The sequence below is a fragment of the Rhodamnia argentea genome, chromosome 1, assembly GCF_020921035.1.
Source record: "Rhodamnia argentea isolate NSW1041297 chromosome 1, ASM2092103v1, whole genome shotgun sequence".
In the NCBI taxonomy this organism is placed as follows: Eukaryota; Viridiplantae; Streptophyta; class Magnoliopsida; order Myrtales; family Myrtaceae; genus Rhodamnia; species Rhodamnia argentea.
In genome coordinates this window covers 26,014,429-26,032,986 of record NC_063150.1, presented here as the reverse complement: position 1 = coordinate 26,032,986, position 18,558 = coordinate 26,014,429, and the positions used below count along the sequence as shown (strand labels likewise).

Sequence of the window (18,558 nt, the reverse complement as noted above, 5' to 3'; positions counted from 1 at the left end):
GTCGTACTTGAACGCCATCTCCATTAGCTAAATTTTCCATCCACATCGATGCCGCAAATTCTTCAGCCAACAAAGCAGAGGATGAATGTTAATACTATCGAAAGAAATCAAGGAGGTTAATCTCGTGCTAAAAAATAAGGCAAAATTAGAAACGATGGCGTGTAGGACTGTCTCTCGCATTCGAAAGAGTACGACGTTCTTGGGAATCTCGTGCGTGGTCCGACAAAATCACTTTTCTTTTGGGGTCTTTCCACAGATTTCAGAGATTCCATGTAATTACCAATGAGGAAAGATCTTGCGAACACAAGCAACTAGGAAAAAACAAAAAAATAAATAAATAAATTCTACTTTTCGCCTATGTGTTTTTATGTATTAGTATTTATGGTTTTAATTTTTTTAATTAAGTTTTTCTACTTTCATTATCGTTGTTGTTAACTCTGTTGAACACCAAATTTGATCAAATCCAATTGACATTGCCGTCGCCTATCGTGCAACGTCGTAGTGCGATGCAAATAAAGTTCTTCTTATGTGAACGTTGTTCCCATCAACATTGTACATCAGCTAAATTTTATCCAGGTCGCACTTGAACTCTGTCTACATTTTCCATCCACGCCGATACCGCCAATTCTTTAGCCGACAAAGCAGAGGATGAATTTTAATACTATGGGAAGAAATCAAGGAGGTTATTCTCCTACTAAAAAAGATACGACAAAATTAGAAACGACGGCCTGTAGGATTGCCTCTCGCATCCTCCGAAAGAGTACGAGTTCGTCAGAATCTCGAGCATGGTCCGACAAAATCACTTTTCTTGTTGGGTCTTTCAAGAGATTTACGAGATTTCACGTAATTGCAAACGGGGAAGATCTTGCGAATACGAAAAAACAAAAAAGAAGCTCTACTTTTTACCTATGTATTTTTACGTTTGATCGTGAGTATTACGATTTTAATTACCTAATTGAGTTCTTTAACTTTCATAATTGTGGTAATTGAATCTCTTGAACCCCAAATCTGATCAAATCTAATTGGTATGGCCATCGCCCGTCGTGCAACATCGTGGTGCGATCCAAATAAAGTTTTTCTTATGTAAACATTCATGTCAACATTATACATCAACTAAATTTTATCCATGTCGTACTTGAACGCCGTCTACATTAGCTAAATTTTCCATCCACACCGCCACTGCAAATTTTTTAGCCGACAAAGCGAGGGTTGATTTTGTAATTTTATGAATGAAAAGGGAATCAAAATAAAGATATGGACTATTTTTGTGCATTTTTATGACCACAAATACTAATTTTCCTGATTTTTGGCTATTTTATAATTAAAATAAATCTGAAAAATGTCAAAAATTACGTAAAATATTTTTTGTTCAAAATTAGTTCCTAAGGCTAGGCCAAAGCTTCCAAGGTTGATTTTGTAATTTTATGAATTATTTTGATATTTTTAATTAATTTTTTAAAATAAAATGATCAAAAATCAGGTGTCAACATTGTCCAAGAACAAAAGAGAAGAGTGCGTGTTCAAAAAAAAAAATTTGTTCCCAATTATTTCTAAAAGATGTTCAAATTGTGTTTCTAAAATGTGTTCTAGGAATACAAAAGCAAGTTTTTTTTGTTTCTTATTACTTTTTACCTATGTACTTTTACGTTTGATTATAAGTACTGCGATTTTAATTTACCTAATTAAGTCGTTTAACTTTCATAATTGCCGTAATTGAATCTCTTGGACCCCAAATCTGATCAAATCTAATTGGCATGGCAGTCCCCCGTCGTGCAACGTCGTAGTGCGGTGCAAATAAAGTTTTTCTCATGTAAACGTTCACATCAACATTATACATCAACTAAATTTTATCCATGTCATACTTGAACGCCGTCTACATTAGCTAAATTTTCCATCCACACCGCGGCTGCAAATTTTTCAGCCGACAAAGCGAAGGATGAATTTTAATACTATGGTAAGAAATCAAGGAGGTTACTCTCGTGCTAAAAAGGATTTGACAAAGTTAGACACAACGGTGTATAAGATGGTCTCTCGCATCCGAAAGAGTGCGAGTTTCATGGGAATGTCGTGCATGGTCCTACAAAATCACTTTTCTTCTTGGGTCTTTCCACAGATTTCGGAGATTTCACATAATTGCCGACTTGAAAAAAAAACTGTACTTTTTTTCTATGCATTTTTACGTTTACTCATTAGTATTTATGGCTTTAATTTATCTAATTAAGTCTTTCAACTTTCATAATCGTCATAGTTAAATCTCTTGAACACCAAATCTGATCAAATCCAACAACGTCGTAGGGCAATGCAAATAAAGTTTTTCTTATGCCACCGTTCACATCAACATTGCACATCAACTAAACTTTATCCATGTCGTACTCGAACACTATCTACATTAGCTAAATCTTCCATCCACACCGGGGCCGCAAATTCTTCGGCCGACGGAGCGGAGGATGAGTTTTAATACTATGGGAGGAAATCACGGAGGTTATTCTCGTGCTAAAAAAGATGAGGCAAAATTAGGAACTACGAAGTACAGGGCTGGCTCTCGCGACCGAGAGAGTACGACATTCGTGGGAATCTCATGCATGGTCTGACGAAATCAATTTTCTTCTGGGGTCTTTCCATGGATTTCGAAGATTACACGTAATCGTCGATGAGGGTAGCTCCTACGACCACCAGTGACTCGGGAAAAAAAAAGAAACCCTACTTTTTGCCCCTATTTTTTCACATTTTCTCATTAGTATTTACGAATTTAATTTATCTAATTAAGTCTTTTAAATTTCATAATCATTATAGTTAAATCTCTTAAATACCAAATCTGATCCAATCCAATTGCCATGACCGTCACATTTCGCAGTGCAATGCAATGCAATGCAAATAAAGTTTCTCTTATGTGAACGTTCATGTCAGCATTGTACATCGGCTAAATTTTATCCATGTCGTGCTTGAACGCTGTCTACATGAGCTAAATTTTCCATCCATCTGATGTCGCCATCCATTTTTTTTTTTTTTTACCATCATAGCTTGGCGTCATTCGATAATCATGTCAACTGAATTTGGTATCAAACGGACTTTGATTAGAAAATTTGGGTAAGTAAAAGGAATCCAATAAACAAATTAAAAATTACAGGGGCTTAATTAAAAAGAGCTTGAAAGTACATAAGCAAAAGTTAAATTTTAATTAAAATGGAAAAGAAAGAGGAATTCGCAGTACAATTACCCTTCAACGAAACTCCTACCAAAAAGCCAACCTTGTGGGTTGCAAAAGCCAATCTGGAAGGACAAAATTCACAATTTTTTCATTAATTATTATTACATTAAATTCCCGTTACCCCTGAACCTAAAAATCTCAAGCTACTTGTTTTAGGGAAAATTACCCAACCGGTCCTAAACTTATTGTGTATATATCGATTTAATTCTAAACTTTTTTCAATTTTGTCCTAAATCTTCACGCAAAACATCCATTGTGATCCTTCTTGTCCACTTTCATCTGAAATGACAGGTCCAATTATCGCCAACCGCCCACATGAGATACCATTGTTTCAAGGATTCCAACGAGGATAATATTAGAATTTTGTGTAAAGATTTAAAACTAAATTGAAAAATTCAACGAGAATTATAATAGAATTTCGCACAAAAATTTAAAACTAAATTGATAAAATTAAAAAGTTAATGACTCAGTCCACATCCGTGAAATAAATTTAGGATTGATTACTTAGGATTGATTGGACAATTCTTCCACTTGTTTTAAGTTAGAGGAAGCTACCTATAACTCTTTTCGCCCCGTCAATTAATAATTTTTTCTTACTTTCATTTGTTAATAAGCTGGAATCTTTTCCCTATTCTTGGCAGCTCGTTTTCCCTTCAGAATAACGCTGAGGATTTGAATTTTGCCACCTTTTCCTCTATAAATCAGGGATATAGACATTAACCTTCACATGCTTTTAAAAGATTTTGAAGCGCGCAATCTTTTAACAGCAGTAAATCTCCAAGACCACAGACGACCACAATCCACCCCCAGATGAGGATGTTTGGTTGGATCCAAACCAATGTCAATGTCATTGCAGGATCAAAACCTCGTCTCCGATCATGACGAGCTTAAATTTATTCAATGTGGAAGTGATGAGGATTAATTTTACAGGCAGCACCTGCATCATTAAGGCATTTGTTCGCCAATCCATGCATTTAATCAGCACGGCGAGTCAAGAATCTCTCGAATACATCATAGAGATCCTTATTCTCTGAACCAAAGATCTCGGCAGCATTCCGTAGAGTCTCCTGCGTTACAACATGAAGAAAAATAAACGAAACCATTAGCAGCAACTAATTAAATTGTGCTCAACAGAGAGAGAGAGAGAGAGAGAGAGAGTACTTCTTTTGATTGCCTGTGAGAATTCAATTGCTTAACATTTGCCAAAAAAGCAGCGAACTGTTCATACGGTAATCGGGTCCTGCCATGTAACCAAACGAATGGTGAGAATTCAATCCTTCAAAACCCCCCTTCTCTTTCTATTATGCGAATCATGATATCATCACATCCTGTCCCATTGGGCCGTCAAAGATATTATGTGTATCCACAGCTGATCGTGAAAGAAAAACCATTTCATAGAATTCGACATTCCACTGACAACTTTATTTTGCGCTTTCAAGATTGCCTTAAACTTTTATGAATGAATTGCACTCCATAATGCTCACAAGCTCAAGCACACGTGAGAATTCGTATTTGACAAAAGTATAACACAACAGGAAAGTTAGAAACCCATCCACAGCAAGGACAAGTCTAACTCCTCACCTCACTTGCCGTAGGAATTCTTTCCCGTCGACTCGAGTTATTCCTGAAACAGTTAGACAAAGAAGTAGACAAGGACAAGCAAGAGCATATGACGTGTAGATCAAGAACAGAAAATTCATCTTTCTTTGAACTCTGACGTCAAAGATTTGAGGTCATGCATTATACTTACCCGTTTGAGATACTGCCTCGAAGGCTCCTAAAGAACCATGGCGGATTAAGCGCAATGAAGAGCGCGTGGAGGACCTGTCATCAAACTTGTCCACTGGGGTTGCAAATGATGCGGGCTGTCGTCGTGGAGACACTGCCTTCGAAACTCTTGAAGGGGACACAGATAGAGAGAAACTTAGAGGAGATCCAAGAGGAGTGAACCGGGGAGTGCTCATTTGCGAACTGAATATCAGGCCATGTGATATCCCTGGTCGCGAATCTATACAGAAGAAAATTTAGAATGATGATATTTTTCTTTTGTGATCAAGGTACTCAACTAAATAAAATAGGTACTTTTTAAGGGAGGAGAGTCTTTCCCACTAATTGAATAGACAATATTGGTCTTATCTAAAGAGATCAACACGTACTCAATATTAAGATTTAGCAACAACAGAAACATTGATACTATTTCACAGTATAATAATTTTTTTAACATTAAAAGCATAGCTTACCTAATTTTGAAATGGTATTGAGTTAAATATATACTCTCCAAAAATCAAAAGAGCAACACACCTTCTGTTTCAGGATCCTCTACTGATGAGTTTCCCATTTCTGATAACCGGCTCTGAATCGATGATGATCTTGAAGGAGGCAGGGAACCATCATCTTCTGAAACAATCAACAAATGCATTGAAGCAGCAACATATACATTAACTCAGTGGCATGTTATCACCGGCAGGACATCGTAAAGCATATAAATGCATAAATGGGAGCTTCCAAGCATGCTGAACTTGCCATTAACCATGGAGGATTTTTCTAAACCATCAGCAGACCTGATTCTTAGATATTTTGCCCTGGTCATGTTCTATTAGTTATTTATAAAGCTGTTTTGGTAATTTCGCAACAAGGACAAGACAAAGAAAAATTATCAGTCAGGAGATCAGAGTAACGACAAGGCAAGGTTGCGCAAACTTCAAGAATAGTGCTTTGGTTGCATTAGAAACAGATCAGGAAGCCATGTTTAACTATTTCCAAGGGCATCACACTGAAGCTATACAATTAATCTGAAGGACATGGTGCCAAAAGACCATACCACTTAGTGTTGGCCTGGCAATAATTTGCGGTGTTCCTGCCTGTGGTAGATAATCGCACAGAGTGATTGAAAAAAAAAAAAGAAAAAGTTCATGGTAATTGAGCTAATAAGCAAAGTAAATTCTTAGGCAAGAGAAAGCAAATTTTAGATGCTCAATCTGAAAGCAACTCTGGGCTAACTCACTTACAAAGCTTTCATCATCCTCTTGAAGGGACTGCATAAGTGTCCTCCGGAATACCTCCAACTGCATAAACCACAAGTTAAATTTAATCGAGCACATTCCCACAACCATTAGGAATTGCTAAACAAAGTTTCACCCTAAAAAAGCATGTCTCTGCAAATATACGCTTTTAGATTATGTCCCTCGCTCTAGATCAATACTATGAGGAAGAAGACTGAGTAGAGGAACATTTGTTCACCCCCCAAGAACTAATATCTCATAATCCCCACACAACTTATAGAGCAATCACATGTCACTCATATCTCTGAGAACCAAAGGACTACATTCTCAATGAAAACTGCACAAACAACTAAGCACTTCCATGAAGCGCCACATTCAAAAAGTCTTTACCACAACCGGGGTTTATTGTTGCCGTTGAAACTAGACACAATCAACCGAACCGTATCGGAAATAGCAAAACCTAAGAATACCCCGTCAGCGTGCTCAGTGGAGCCTGGATTTTAAAATCATGATGAAAGTGGAGAGAATTCCAGGGCTGGGGACTAGCAACGGCATACTAGTATCGGATTTCATATGCCGCATTGTCATCCCACATCACGTCAGCCGAAGTATTCCTTTTGTTCTGAAATCCTTCATACACAACAATGAAGGGGAAAAAAAAATGAAAAATCCCCATGGTGATACTGACATTGTTCATTTCCGTTTAAACTTCTTATAAGCTAACACATTCTCTTGTAAGGATCACCGCAAGGTTGTCTGAGACGATTTTTATAGGCACCAAAAACAGAACTCCTTGCCATTCACTGTCGTTCTTCGCGTACGAGACCGAGACGCTCGAATAGAAAATCGAATTCTCAGAGCAAACACAAATCGTCGGTCCGTTCCACATATTCGCGCGTAGAAAAAGCGAATCACAACCAGTTCTAAACAACAAATGAACAAAAAATAAACAAACCATCACGAACACGATTAAGCATTAGTCATTACCTTCGCAACGTCTCTATTCAGCTTCCTCACAGTCTCCGACAGGGAAGCGTTCTCTCTCAGCAACTCCTCCTGAACCGCGCAAGATTAAGAAAAGTCAACCCTCATCATTTTCCAACACAGGGGGAGAAGGGAGGGGAGGGGGGAGACCTTCTCGCGGTCGGCTCGGGCGAGCCGATCGGCGGCATCGGCGAGGGAGGCGCCGAGGGAGTCGACCTGGGACCGGAGGTCGGCGAGGTCGGCGCGGAGGGCGGAGGACTCGGACTCGAGGTCGGAGACGCGGGCGGAGAGGGCGAGGGAGGTGATCTTCCGGGCAACATCGAGCTGGTCGTAGGGATCGGAGGGCAGGACGCGTAGTATGTCGTCGGGGAGATCGAAGGTCGGTACGCTCGCGTCCTTCGCCAGCATTTCTCGTCGTTTCTGCGTTTCGCACTTTTGCTGTCGAAAAACTTTTCTTTTTTTCTTATTTTAATTTTGCTTCGGATTGTACCAGAATAGACAAGCCTAGCAATCTAGCATGCCCAGAAAAAGGAAAGACTTAAAAGAAGGGGATGCTAATTTTTCGCTGATCTTGAATTCTGATTGCCGTTCCGACCATGGTCCGGTTACAAATCTATGATTAGTCCATCTGTTAGTGCTCGAGCGTTAATGAGAACATCGACGGAGGTGAAAAATGAAGTTCGAAGAACGGGATTCTCAGCCCATTTGACCGAAAATTTTATGAGAGGTGGCACCGATTGTCCTATACATTTAGCTCAATGTGTAATTAAATCCTAAATGTTTCAATTTATACAATCAAATTGCAACACTCTTTGAACTAATTCACTCGATATATTATCTATTTTGACCCGTCTTATACCAAATCTCACTATTTTTGTCCTTTTGGCATGCAAGTAGGCAATTTCCTAGTGAATTACACATTCTGGTAGTGCATGGAGTTTCAATTCTGAGACTTACCATTATGTTGAAATGCGTGGTTTGTCAATCAATTCACACACACACATATCTCAAAAATGTTTTTCCTCTATTCAGTATGCAATTTTATTCATTCTCACTCCCTTCGCTATCATAAAAACTTGTCAGGAGCCAATTTTATTCATTGTCACTCTCTTCGCTGTCATAAAAACTTATCATGAGCCACTCATTATCGAAGCCCTTCAATCTCATTGAATACTCTTTACTCTTGTTGAATTAGGTTGTTACACGAATTCTTAACATTCTCTATTCAATGCAATTTAGATCTTCCATCGAGCTTTCATTGAATTTGAAAACACAACATGCTCGGAAATCCGACGTGGCGGTCGGTGCTTTTTGAAAGCCAAATCACTCTCACCGATCCTAAGCTCTGTCGAGACGGGATGTAGCAACGCTCATGGGGTAAACTGCGGCGGCCACGCCAGTCGTTGCGGATTTTCGCCGCTGTTTCGTCAGTCAACCCCACTTGGTCCTTATCATGGAGACGTCGGCTCTACCGACGCTCTTGGCATATGTTCTAGCTAAGTGGGCCCGAGGTCATCTGTGTGGGCCATCTGGGGGCCCACTCAGGCCCGATTGTTGTTTAGGCTTCATTTCATGCATGCCCGGCTCGGCCCGGTCCGGTGACGGGGGTTCTTGGTCAAAGCTACAGTTTTTGACTGTTGCGAACGCTGCATCGTTAGATGAGACTACGTCCACGTAACGACGAGTGATTAGCTTTCACGCGTTGAGACCAGCGAAGGTCAGTGGAAAGAGGGTAAGAGAGAGAAACCCTCCTTCCTCCCTTTTCTCTCTCTATAAATTCCGCCATTTCCGAGCTCATTCAGCTCCATCCTAGGTCTCTCTCTCTGTAGCTGTTCTTTTGTGCAGTTCATTTTGTCTGTTAGATTGGAAATTGAGGCCATGGCGACGGAGATCTTGCGGCCTCAGGACTGCTTGGCCAAGCGGATAGGAGCCTCCCCGGCGGCTTACCCTCGCCGGAGGAACTGCAGCTACGGGAACTCCTGTTCTAATCCCAGGCCTAACAGGAAGCACCACCAGCACCAGCAGAGGAAGCGGTCGGTTACCTGCCAGTCGGAGCCGACGGTCTCCATGAGATCGAACCCCGAGGAAGCCGGCCCGGCGAGGCCCGGCGGCCTCGCGATGAGGAAGGTCACTATCCTCCGGCGAGGCGAGCCTCTGGACGCTGCGATTAAGGACGACGCCGGTTCGAAGAGGGAAGGAGGCGGTCCAGTCGTTTCGGGATTAGGTCCAGGGCCGGAGCTGGTGCGGGAGCAGGTCATCGGGCCGGAGCTGAGGTCCCCCGGGGTGGCGGCGGAGGGGAAGCCCGTGGTGTACGCCGGATCGGCTTTCGCCGTGTCGCCCGAGCCGAGCTCGCTGCCTCTGCCGTCGTTTTCGAACAAGAAGAAGCAGGTGCTCCTGGTCGACGATTCGGCCACCAGAGACCTCCGGAGAATTCTCCGACTCGATCTGCTGTGACAAGACCTAAGGCTTTTAAATCCAGCTAAGTAGATGATCTGAATATCAGATCTAGTCGATTTAGACCCATTTCCACCATCTCTCTCCTCTCTCGATGTTCTCGAGGTCTGGTCCTTTCCGTGAATTTTTTCAGAAACAGAGGGGCAGATCCAGAGTTTGGAGAAACTAGGAGGAGCATGCTGTAATTACGTGGGTTTCTAGTGGTTAGTTAATAGGGGTCGGTACTGACGAAGGGTTTGAAAAAAAAAAGGATACAAATAGGGGGTTGATTTGTAATATTGGGAAGTAGTGTAGACGGAGAGTTTGTACGTTGTGGGGGGTGTGAACGTGAAAGTTTTCTCTTCTTGTCTTGGACGAATCTGTGAAAAACCCCTTTTTGCTGTCAAGCCCCCCAGAGAAGGGTGGGAACTGGAGATCACGAATTGTCGATGAAACGATTTAGTCGAGAGCATATCGTTCTGCTTTCGATCGAGAGAAAACTCAAGCATGAGGTTCCGAAGCTGATCTCCGAGCTGACCCGGCCCAACCCAAACCTTACTAATTGTTGCACATGCCTGCATTTTTCGAGCTTGGAAAGCCTGGCTCGGGCAAACTTGTGTCAGCCCGAGTGAGCTCACCGTCTGTCGGGTCTATGATTAAGTCTAATTTAGACAGTAATTTCTCTCTATGATAGAATAGGAATAGTCTGTCGGGTCTATGATTAAGTCTAATTTAGACAGTAATTTCTCTCTATGATAGAATAGGAATAGTCTGATTTACCCATTCATGGGTGGCTCAGTTGGTTAGGACGCACTTGAAATTGTATGGTTAGGTGCACTAGTCCCAGATTCGATTCCTCAATTGAGCACTTGTGATTTAAGGTGGGGGGTTATGGCGGTGGGTTGCTGTGTTAGCCTTTCTCGAGAAATAATTGAGGTGTGCGCAAGTTGGCCCGAACACATTGTTATAAAAAAAAAAGAAGAAAATTGATGGGGTAAATTGGTTTTCAAATAATTTTATTCTAACTTGCCTTTTGATAAGGAAAGTTGCTTGACAAATGAAAGGATCAATCGTTTCTTATAAATAAGAGCACAGCTTCTTCTTCTTTTTTTTTTTATACCTTTTTTAGTCTCTCTCTTTGGAAACTTACTCAGAATTGAAAAAGATACTAACATACTTGTTTGTAAACGGAATATGTACCACAAATTTTGCAATAAAACTTATCAAATCGGTTAAATACTTCCATCAGCTTCGTCTTATTCTACCTATAATAAAGTACCCGGAGTTAAATACAGCCTATCCTTTTGTGTATCCAAGCATGTATATCATATCACTCGTGCACACCCAGGCCATATAGATTAGTTTCGTCTTATTTGACTTACGAAGAAAATGTTGACATGACATTTTTAAATAATTTTCGAGGACGTACGACCCACGTTGGAAAAAAAAAAGTTAAAACATTTTATGAAAAGAGAAAAAAAAGGCAAAAAAATAAATAAATAAAAGAACAAAAATATTGGATAGAAAGAATACGGTCCCCGTCCCTTGACTTTCCCGGACTCGGATCACTCACTTTGTCCAATTGGTTTTTATTTGGGATAAGGACACTAATGGTGCCAAATATTTTCATAGGGCACCCACTTTAGGCTCTGTTTGTTTCACGCAAAATGAATAATGTGAAATGTATTTTCTTTAAAATGATCGCTTGTAGTGCTTACAAGAAAAAATGAATAATTTTTTTTTATCATCGACGTAAATATTTACAAATAAATTGTTGCCATGAGTGAAAATATTTTTCATCAACAAATTATTTCAAGTAATATAAATAATCATTTTTAGGAAAATATTTTTCCGATCATTTATTTTCCGATCGTTTATTTTCCGCAAAACAAACGAAGCATTAGTACCAAAATTTTCGCCGACTGACTTAAATGTTAAGTTAGATAAAAAACAACATTCATTTAAGTGTCTCCGGTGAGAAATTTCGGCCAAAAAATTATGTGACTTTTGTAATAAAAACTTTAAGATGAGTTGATTTGTTTATATTATAAACCAGGCCAAGCGGACATCCTAAACGTGCAACATGGCTGGCTCATTTGTTATTTTACTTTTCTTTTTTCCCACCTTCTCTTAGGGTGGCCACTAGGTAGCGTAGAGGCTAGTCTACTTAGCCCATGATCTTTAATTGTAAAGTTAGAACCCTTCCTCTTATATATTGGCCCAAATAATCATTCATTTTCTAAGTGGTACAAGACACATACGAAAAAAAACACTATCAACGATGGCCGTCGAGATCTCGGCGTCCTCAACCGCCATGGCCAAGCCGCCCAGGCTCGGCAACTCCTCCTTCATGGCCGTCCCTAGCAAGAGCAGGACAACTTGGTCGACCCTAATCTCGCTCATCCAGCTTTAGAGGAAGAGAAGACCCACTCCTCAAACCCATCACGTGAAGCACATTCAGTTCAGATTCGGCTCACGAGCCTCTGCGACTAGCCTCCGTGCCCAATTCGTTCTATGCAAATTGGAATTGCACAACCACTTTCTCGAATTCCGTTTTGGGAAGCAACAACTACAAACAAGCAGCGCTGTTTCCCTTATCCAGGACAATCAGAGAAGTTGGAAGTTTAGCTGGATGAAGATGAATAGTAAAAGGAAAGAAAAGTAAAAATCAAAGGAAAAAAGAATGAACAGAGAAAAAGCCAGGAGAATTTAGCAAAACGGCGTCGGTTGGTCTAAAATTATCCACATTGGATCGCCGGAGGACGGCTAGCAATGGTTGAGCATCACGTCAATAATTTCAGGCCAAAATTGGTTAGAAAAATTACATTGCAATTCCATAGCAAGGTTTCGAACTACATTGATAAAATCGAAAAGTTTACAACTGAATAAGCATTTTCCCATTATGAAACCAGAGGTCAAAGTCGCGACAAATTGGATTAATTTGGGAACAAGTCCAAGATCCATAGCTCATCATACATGGCTTCCATTTCCAGCAGCAAGCAACGAAATCACAGCAACAACTGACCAGAAGTATGGTAGCAGAAATTCCAATTCAAAAGTAATAATTTTTCTTCACAATATACTTCAGACTTGTCCATTTGCTGCAGTAGCCATGCAACATCATTGGAAAATGGACATTCACGTGGGATTAAATGGTTTCCAAAGCTAATGCAATCTCGGGTTTCGTCTTCCAATTCTTGTCATAATATGGGGAAGTTGAAAGAACAAATTGAGTACTCAAATCTCTTTCTTGATGTATATGAGTTTGTCTTTAAAAAAGGAAACCGTACAATAAATGCGGATAATTTACTTAATTGTCTCTTGTTCTTTCTGTAGTGCATTAACTAGTAGAGGGAAATCGGATGCTTCTTTATTACCATATCTACAATGAAATCGGATACTTTTCTTTATCATGTCTACAAGAGCTGTTTCATTCGATTCTGTTTTACATGGTTTATGATGAGTAAGGATGGGAACACCATATATGTATTTTGAAGAAAAGTACACGCAAAGCAACTAGAAAACTCAATATAGCTTCCGTTCGTTTTCTTTTTCCTCCCCCTTTTCCTCGATTACTATGGTTGCCATCTGATTTTGGCTCCGAGAGAGTATTTGAAGTGCACCCAACTTGGTTATGGACGCTGGGATCGGTCCACAGTTGATGTGGTTGAAGCAAGGGTGGCGATCGAAGCAGACCAAGTGACAGCACTTGAGATCAGCCTGGAGATCGAATTGAAGCTCAAATTGAGCCGGAACAGCTCGGCGGAGCTGGTGAGACTCGGGGGAATCGTCCCCAGCGAGTCATTGCCGTTGATGCATGGGCTGAATTCACAGTTCGAGTCCTCCTCCTTCAGGAAACTATGACTCGATTGAGCTCGGGGCTTGGGTCACCTCACCAGCCTGGGCCCTGGTCATCTGCCATTGGCAAGAGTCACCGAGAGCTAACGACTGGCTGGAGGACGAAGGAAGAGAGAAGGGAAAAAAAAAAAAGCTACCATCTAGTATTTGCTAAATAGGACGAGAAGATTAATTTGGCATTCATTTTTCAATCTCTCTAAGTTATTTAATAGTCCCAAAATAATTTCTCATCGATTGGGGATCAGAACGGGCATCAAACTTTATATATAATTAATCAAAGTATAAATCCTTAGACAAACTTTATATTCAAATGCCTCTAATGACATAATCATTATGTCAGCATGACATTACCGACTTTTACATCATCCATGATAAAAATCTAGTATTTGCTAAAATAGGATGGGCAATCAATCCAAATCCAAGAACTAGGAAGAGTCATCTGCCGGTTAGCAAACGAGGTTGTTCGTGATTTGTTGGTTTTGTTGTATTCTAGAAATGACTTTGCTTGACCTGGAAGCTAACATAGTTGGGTAACTTTAAGGAAAGCAATCTCATGACGGTAGATTAAAGACTTTCACTTAATCATCTATTAAGATCCAAGATGATGATGAGGGCAGTGATTCCGACGACCAAGGTGAGAACGGCAAGCCAAGTCCGTTTGCTGACGGTCACATAGACCCCCGCCATGAAAGCCATGGACATTGTCGCAAGAGCTGTAAGCAGCGGTAGCCTCGCCATCCTAAGGGCATAATGCACCCCATGCACATCGTTGATCTGCATCCAAAGAAGCATCACCAATTGCAATTGTCGAGCTGTACATGGCAACGGTGTTGCGCATCACAAAGACGCCATACGTGGGTTTGTTCAACAGCGTAGCCATTTCCGCAACTGGTTCAGTGTCATTATATCCTTCGGGAGTACAAAGGCCAGCGGCAGATGTCATAGCGGCAATGAGTGTTGCCATGGCCATACGGGTCCTAGCCATGTCCTGTTGTCTATCCAAATATCACGTCATTTGAGAACAAGCAAGAGAGAAAGAAATTGAAGTTTCGCTTGTGAAGATGGGAGATCAAGTATTTATTACAGTGGTTATTTCCAAGAGTCTTTATTGAAGCGTTACTTTTAAGAGTCGTCTATGAATTTGTAAACATCGACATATAATTTGTAAGCTAACATATAAATTTGATCCACAATCTGCATTTTTGTTGAATATATTTCACAATTCTTGCTCATGATTGAGCTAAGTTACAACATACTAGTTACAACATTATTGACATGAAGTTGCCCAAAGTTGGGAGTGTTGTTTTTTATGAAGGACTGACTAGGGGACACCGATTAAATATACATGATAAAAGTGTTTCCATTTTCGATGCATTGACTACACATAATACGAAAGAAGTAGTACATTGAAATCGGTAAAAATTTCGTATGTATGGTTGTATATCTCTCATTCAGTCATAAACCTTTTAATTTTACCTTTTGAACATTATTAGTGTGGACTATTTTAAGCAAGTAATTCCGTGAAAACTACTGGCGCTGCAAAATTATACGAGTGGTTTCATTGTTGACAATTTAATACTATACTGAAAGCTGATATACTCCATGATAAAAGTTCAAAATTAAGGACAAATTTGGTAGAAAATGGAAAGCTCAAGAATCTCTCGCCCTCGAAAGATGATTTTTTCAGTATTGGTGTTAAGAACTCTCCTGATTTTCATGCTTTTGTAGCTTCTATTTTTAATAAAACTATCTATTCGCTTACTAAATGTTAAGTAATGATTTGGTCATCTTACTTAACATATCAATGTAACTTGGACTTACTTATTAAATTTCGAATGGTGAAAAGCATGTGCTTACCGAATAAAAGTGCAGATCTTTCTGAACAAAGCTGAAAAAAATAAAATGTCCACATGTTGCTAGCAATTATAATACAAGCACCATTAAGTAAAATGTGTGACAGGAAACGGTGAAAGCACGTTATTTTTTACAAACTTTCATTGCTTCCACAATATTGAAAGTGTGGAACTTGAATCCGAGGAGAAGAAATACAGCTAAAGAACAAAGGAGAAGAGAACGGGTCGACGTAACCTGCCTTTATGTTTTTTGGGCAAGATTTCAGTCGAAAGAAGCCCTCCAAGAAAAACACATGAGGCTGCCCTTGGGTCGTAAGAATTTATCGATATGATGAATCGCCGTGTAAATCCTTGTATTACTGTTAATATCTTCGCTCTTCTGTGGATATTTGGGCACCTCATGGTAAGTAGTGACGAAGAAAATGACGAGGATTTCACTGTTTTGAGCTCCCACCGTAATTTTAGATAGATTGGTCATTATAAAATGAGCATGACATTGCAATTTGCATGTGCGCGCGCGACGGATTAAACGACGTTGTGAAATATGCAACATGCGAAAATGATATGACTAGAATGCATGGCATGGCTATGACATGGCAAAGAATGCAATTACCATGTATGCAACATATGAAATGCACGCAAAAATGATATGCTTAAATTGTATACATGGCACATAGCATACACGGTAGCTTCAAATAGTATAAAATCAGACAAAATAAAAGCTATATGCATGGACTAAACTATACGATATGCATGTAAATGGCATTTGTTGGTTATTTTTTTTTTTTATGAAATTCGGAATCACGGACTAAAGCAATTAAAATGCCCTAAATGAAGTATATCCTAAATCATCTAGGAAATAGTATAAATTAAATCCTAAATTTTTTTAGAGAATGTTATGCCTGATTCTTTTTTTTTTTTTTAATTATGCGAGTTTATCTATATGCGAACGCTATCTTGTATATAGATTATTTGAAAATGTACTCCAAATCTATTAGGTAGGACTTTCAGAAAATTCTATCTTTCTGTATGCAATCTTTCCTTCGAGATAAGGTTTCTACAAAACCTTTTCTCTTACAAATGCAATAGACTTTCAGCCGAAACTGTCTTGCCTTGTATAGAAGCAACGGTTGCATACTTCACATTACTACTATGATTCAACACTGCCGGCGGCATCCATCAATAAATTCGAAGCATATGGATAGGTGCTAATTGACAAGGTGCTTGAAGAATAGGCGAGATTACACCTAGCAATGAGAGGTCGTTGCCTGTCAGGATTGCGTCCTCTGGACTCCTTCCTATCCCTTGAACTCCGGGGAAAATGTGGATTCGAGTGGGCGGACATGAATCCAATTGGGAAATGTTTGAGATTCTTTGCTGTCTTTCTTCTGGACTGAAAATTTTAAAAAAGAGAGTAATGGGTATAAGGACATTTTAAGTGCCAATATTTATGTACGGTGCTCATTTTGATGTCGATATTTTTTTGGGGGATCACTTAAGTGCCAAATTGGAGAAAAAATAATTACTTTAGTGTCAACGGTGAGAAATTCCGGCTACCTCACCAGAGTTAGTACTTAAATAATCATTTTTTTTAAAAAATTGTCACTTAAGTGATCTAAAAAATTATCACTTTGGTGCCAAATAGGAGAAAAAAACGATCACTTTAGTGCTAACGGCATGAAATTTCGGCGATCTCACTGGAGTAGACACTTAAATAATCATTTTTTTAAAAAAATGATACTTAAATGATCCAAAAAATATATTAATACCAAAGTGAACATCGCATATAAATATTGGTACTTGAAATGTCTTTTTGCCGAGAGTAATGTCAAATTGGTCTATGGAGATGAACTCGATACTGGAACTGTAGGCATGAACTCGATACTGGAACTGTAGGCTTCTTGAGGCTTGGTGGTGATGAGAAATCAAGTGAGAAAAGCCACTAGAGAAAAATATGCTCTTCAAGAAGGATGACGTAAGAACCCCCCTTGTTGCTAATCTTTTCTTGCTCCTAATAAATTACGTCGAGAAAACATAAAATGCAATAATCGATGCAAACATGCGAAGAGAAGAATTACCAAAAAAGTACTAAATTTATTGTATTTGTATCAATTCAGTCCTTCCAATCAATTTTAGTTAGCCAATAATGACGTGGACCTTTTTTTAAATAATATTTAATATTATTTTGAATTTTTCATAATTTTTTTCTTTAGTTTTTCTTTTTGTCCCCTACTTGGGGCCAAGACGAGGAAAGAAAATAAAAAAAAAGAGAAAGAATTATAAAATTTCAAATAATTATTAAAATTGTTTGAAAACATCCCTATCATTGCCGGCGATTTCGTCAACACTGGCCGATCAAAATTGGTCGAAAGTAATGAAATGGTGTAAATCCAAAAATTTTAAACTAAATTGATAAAAAAAAATTGATTTATTATTGCATTGACACAATTGTAATAGGTTTAAGCCTTTTTTGGTAATTTTCCCCACACGTGACGGATACATTGAATGACCGCCTCTTGTTATTGCACTCTAGAAGTGGAGAAAATTGGTTAATGATCCAGATTTAAAATGAAACCTACTTTTTCAAAGATAAACTAACCTTCCGACCCAAAAGAAAAAAGGATAAGCTAATCTTGATTTTTTTTTTTGTGATTTTTGGAAAATATGGCATTTAATTGCTTCATGTCCATATCTGTTTCGGCAAAAACATCACAATTATAATGTGCTATTGAGCTGCTATGATCGTGGACATAAGTTAATGACACTAAAGGGAGTCTTATATCACAGATTTGTTAGCGAGTGTTCTAAGGATAGTCGTTAATCTCACAAGAGATAGACGGTGCAAATAGCAAACTTTTTTTTATCTAAGAATCCGTCATGTACCAAAAATATTCTTACTATGAAATTCTCATATTAATTCAGTGAATTGCGAGAATTACGTAGAAATCTTTTCTTGTTTGATCCGCAACCACTAATATACATATCGCACTATAGATAATAAAGCAAACTCATGGATTAGCTTTTCGATTCGCAAAATATATATGTTTTTCATTTGGGTACGTCATATTTCGGTTTGTAACTTTTTTATACATTAAAAAAAAATGTAAAAGTTTATTTTTTGGTAGCAAATTATCTTCATATGAATTGTAAATTTACTTGGTTAGTGTAATTTCACAATTCGTTGTTTTTGCTCTCACTCTTTTCAGGGACCTCTGAAGTC

At 39.0% G+C, this 18,558-nt stretch overlaps 3 protein-coding genes and 1 long non-coding RNA gene across 14 annotated transcripts in view; 2 read left to right on the top strand and 2 right to left on the bottom strand.

Annotated features, from left to right (window-relative positions):
* LOC115728661 (disease resistance protein RUN1-like) overlaps window positions 1-18,558 on the top strand; it is a 1,102,447-nt gene that overhangs the window by 230,213 nt on the left and 853,676 nt on the right. The gene's annotated exons all lie outside the window — the stretch shown is intronic.
* Window positions 1-18,558, bottom strand: part of LOC125313790 — a 483,189-nt gene that overhangs the window by 156,319 nt on the left and 308,312 nt on the right. The window lies entirely within an intron of this gene.
* LOC115729082 (uncharacterized protein At4g15545-like) lies at window positions 4,107-7,687 on the bottom strand. 2 transcript variants are annotated; one of them, XM_030659529.2, is made up of 9 exons: window positions 7,345-7,687; window positions 7,198-7,266; window positions 6,217-6,273; window positions 6,030-6,069; window positions 5,510-5,602; window positions 4,959-5,216; window positions 4,790-4,832; window positions 4,370-4,448; window positions 4,107-4,275 (listed from the first exon to the last, which is right to left on the bottom strand). In XM_030659529.2, the coding sequence occupies exons 1-9, from the start codon at window positions 7,600-7,602 to the stop codon at window positions 4,183-4,185; spliced, it is 990 nt and encodes a 329-aa protein (XP_030515389.1). In that variant the 5' UTR covers window positions 7,603-7,687; the 3' UTR covers window positions 4,107-4,182. The 2 variants fall into 2 exon arrangements, with proteins under 2 accessions (XP_030515389.1, XP_030515387.1); XM_030659527.2 differs by having other exon boundaries at window positions 4,108-4,275; window positions 5,510-5,605; window positions 7,345-7,685.
* LOC115729083 lies at window positions 8,889-10,001 on the top strand. Its single transcript, XM_048273784.1, has one exon. It carries the CDS (start codon window positions 9,073-9,075, stop codon window positions 9,646-9,648), a length of 576 nt encoding a protein of 191 aa, XP_048129741.1. The 5' UTR covers window positions 8,889-9,072; the 3' UTR covers window positions 9,649-10,001.

Coding starts and splice junctions, on each gene's coding strand:
- LOC115729082 (XM_030659527.2), bottom strand. CDS start 7,602: ATGCTGGCGAAGGACGCGAGCGTACCGACCTTCGATCTCCCCGACGAC. Junction 6,274..7,197: donor TGAATAGAGACGTTGCGAAG/GTAATGACTAAT, acceptor TGGTTTATGCAG/TTGGAGGTATTCCGGAGGAC. Junction 4,449..4,789: donor GAATTCCTACGGCAAGTGAG/GTGAGGAGTTAG, acceptor GTTACATGGCAG/GACCCGATTACCGTATGAAC.
- LOC115729083 (XM_048273784.1), top strand. CDS start 9,073: ATGGCGACGGAGATCTTGCGGCCTCAGGACTGCTTGGCCAAGCGGATA.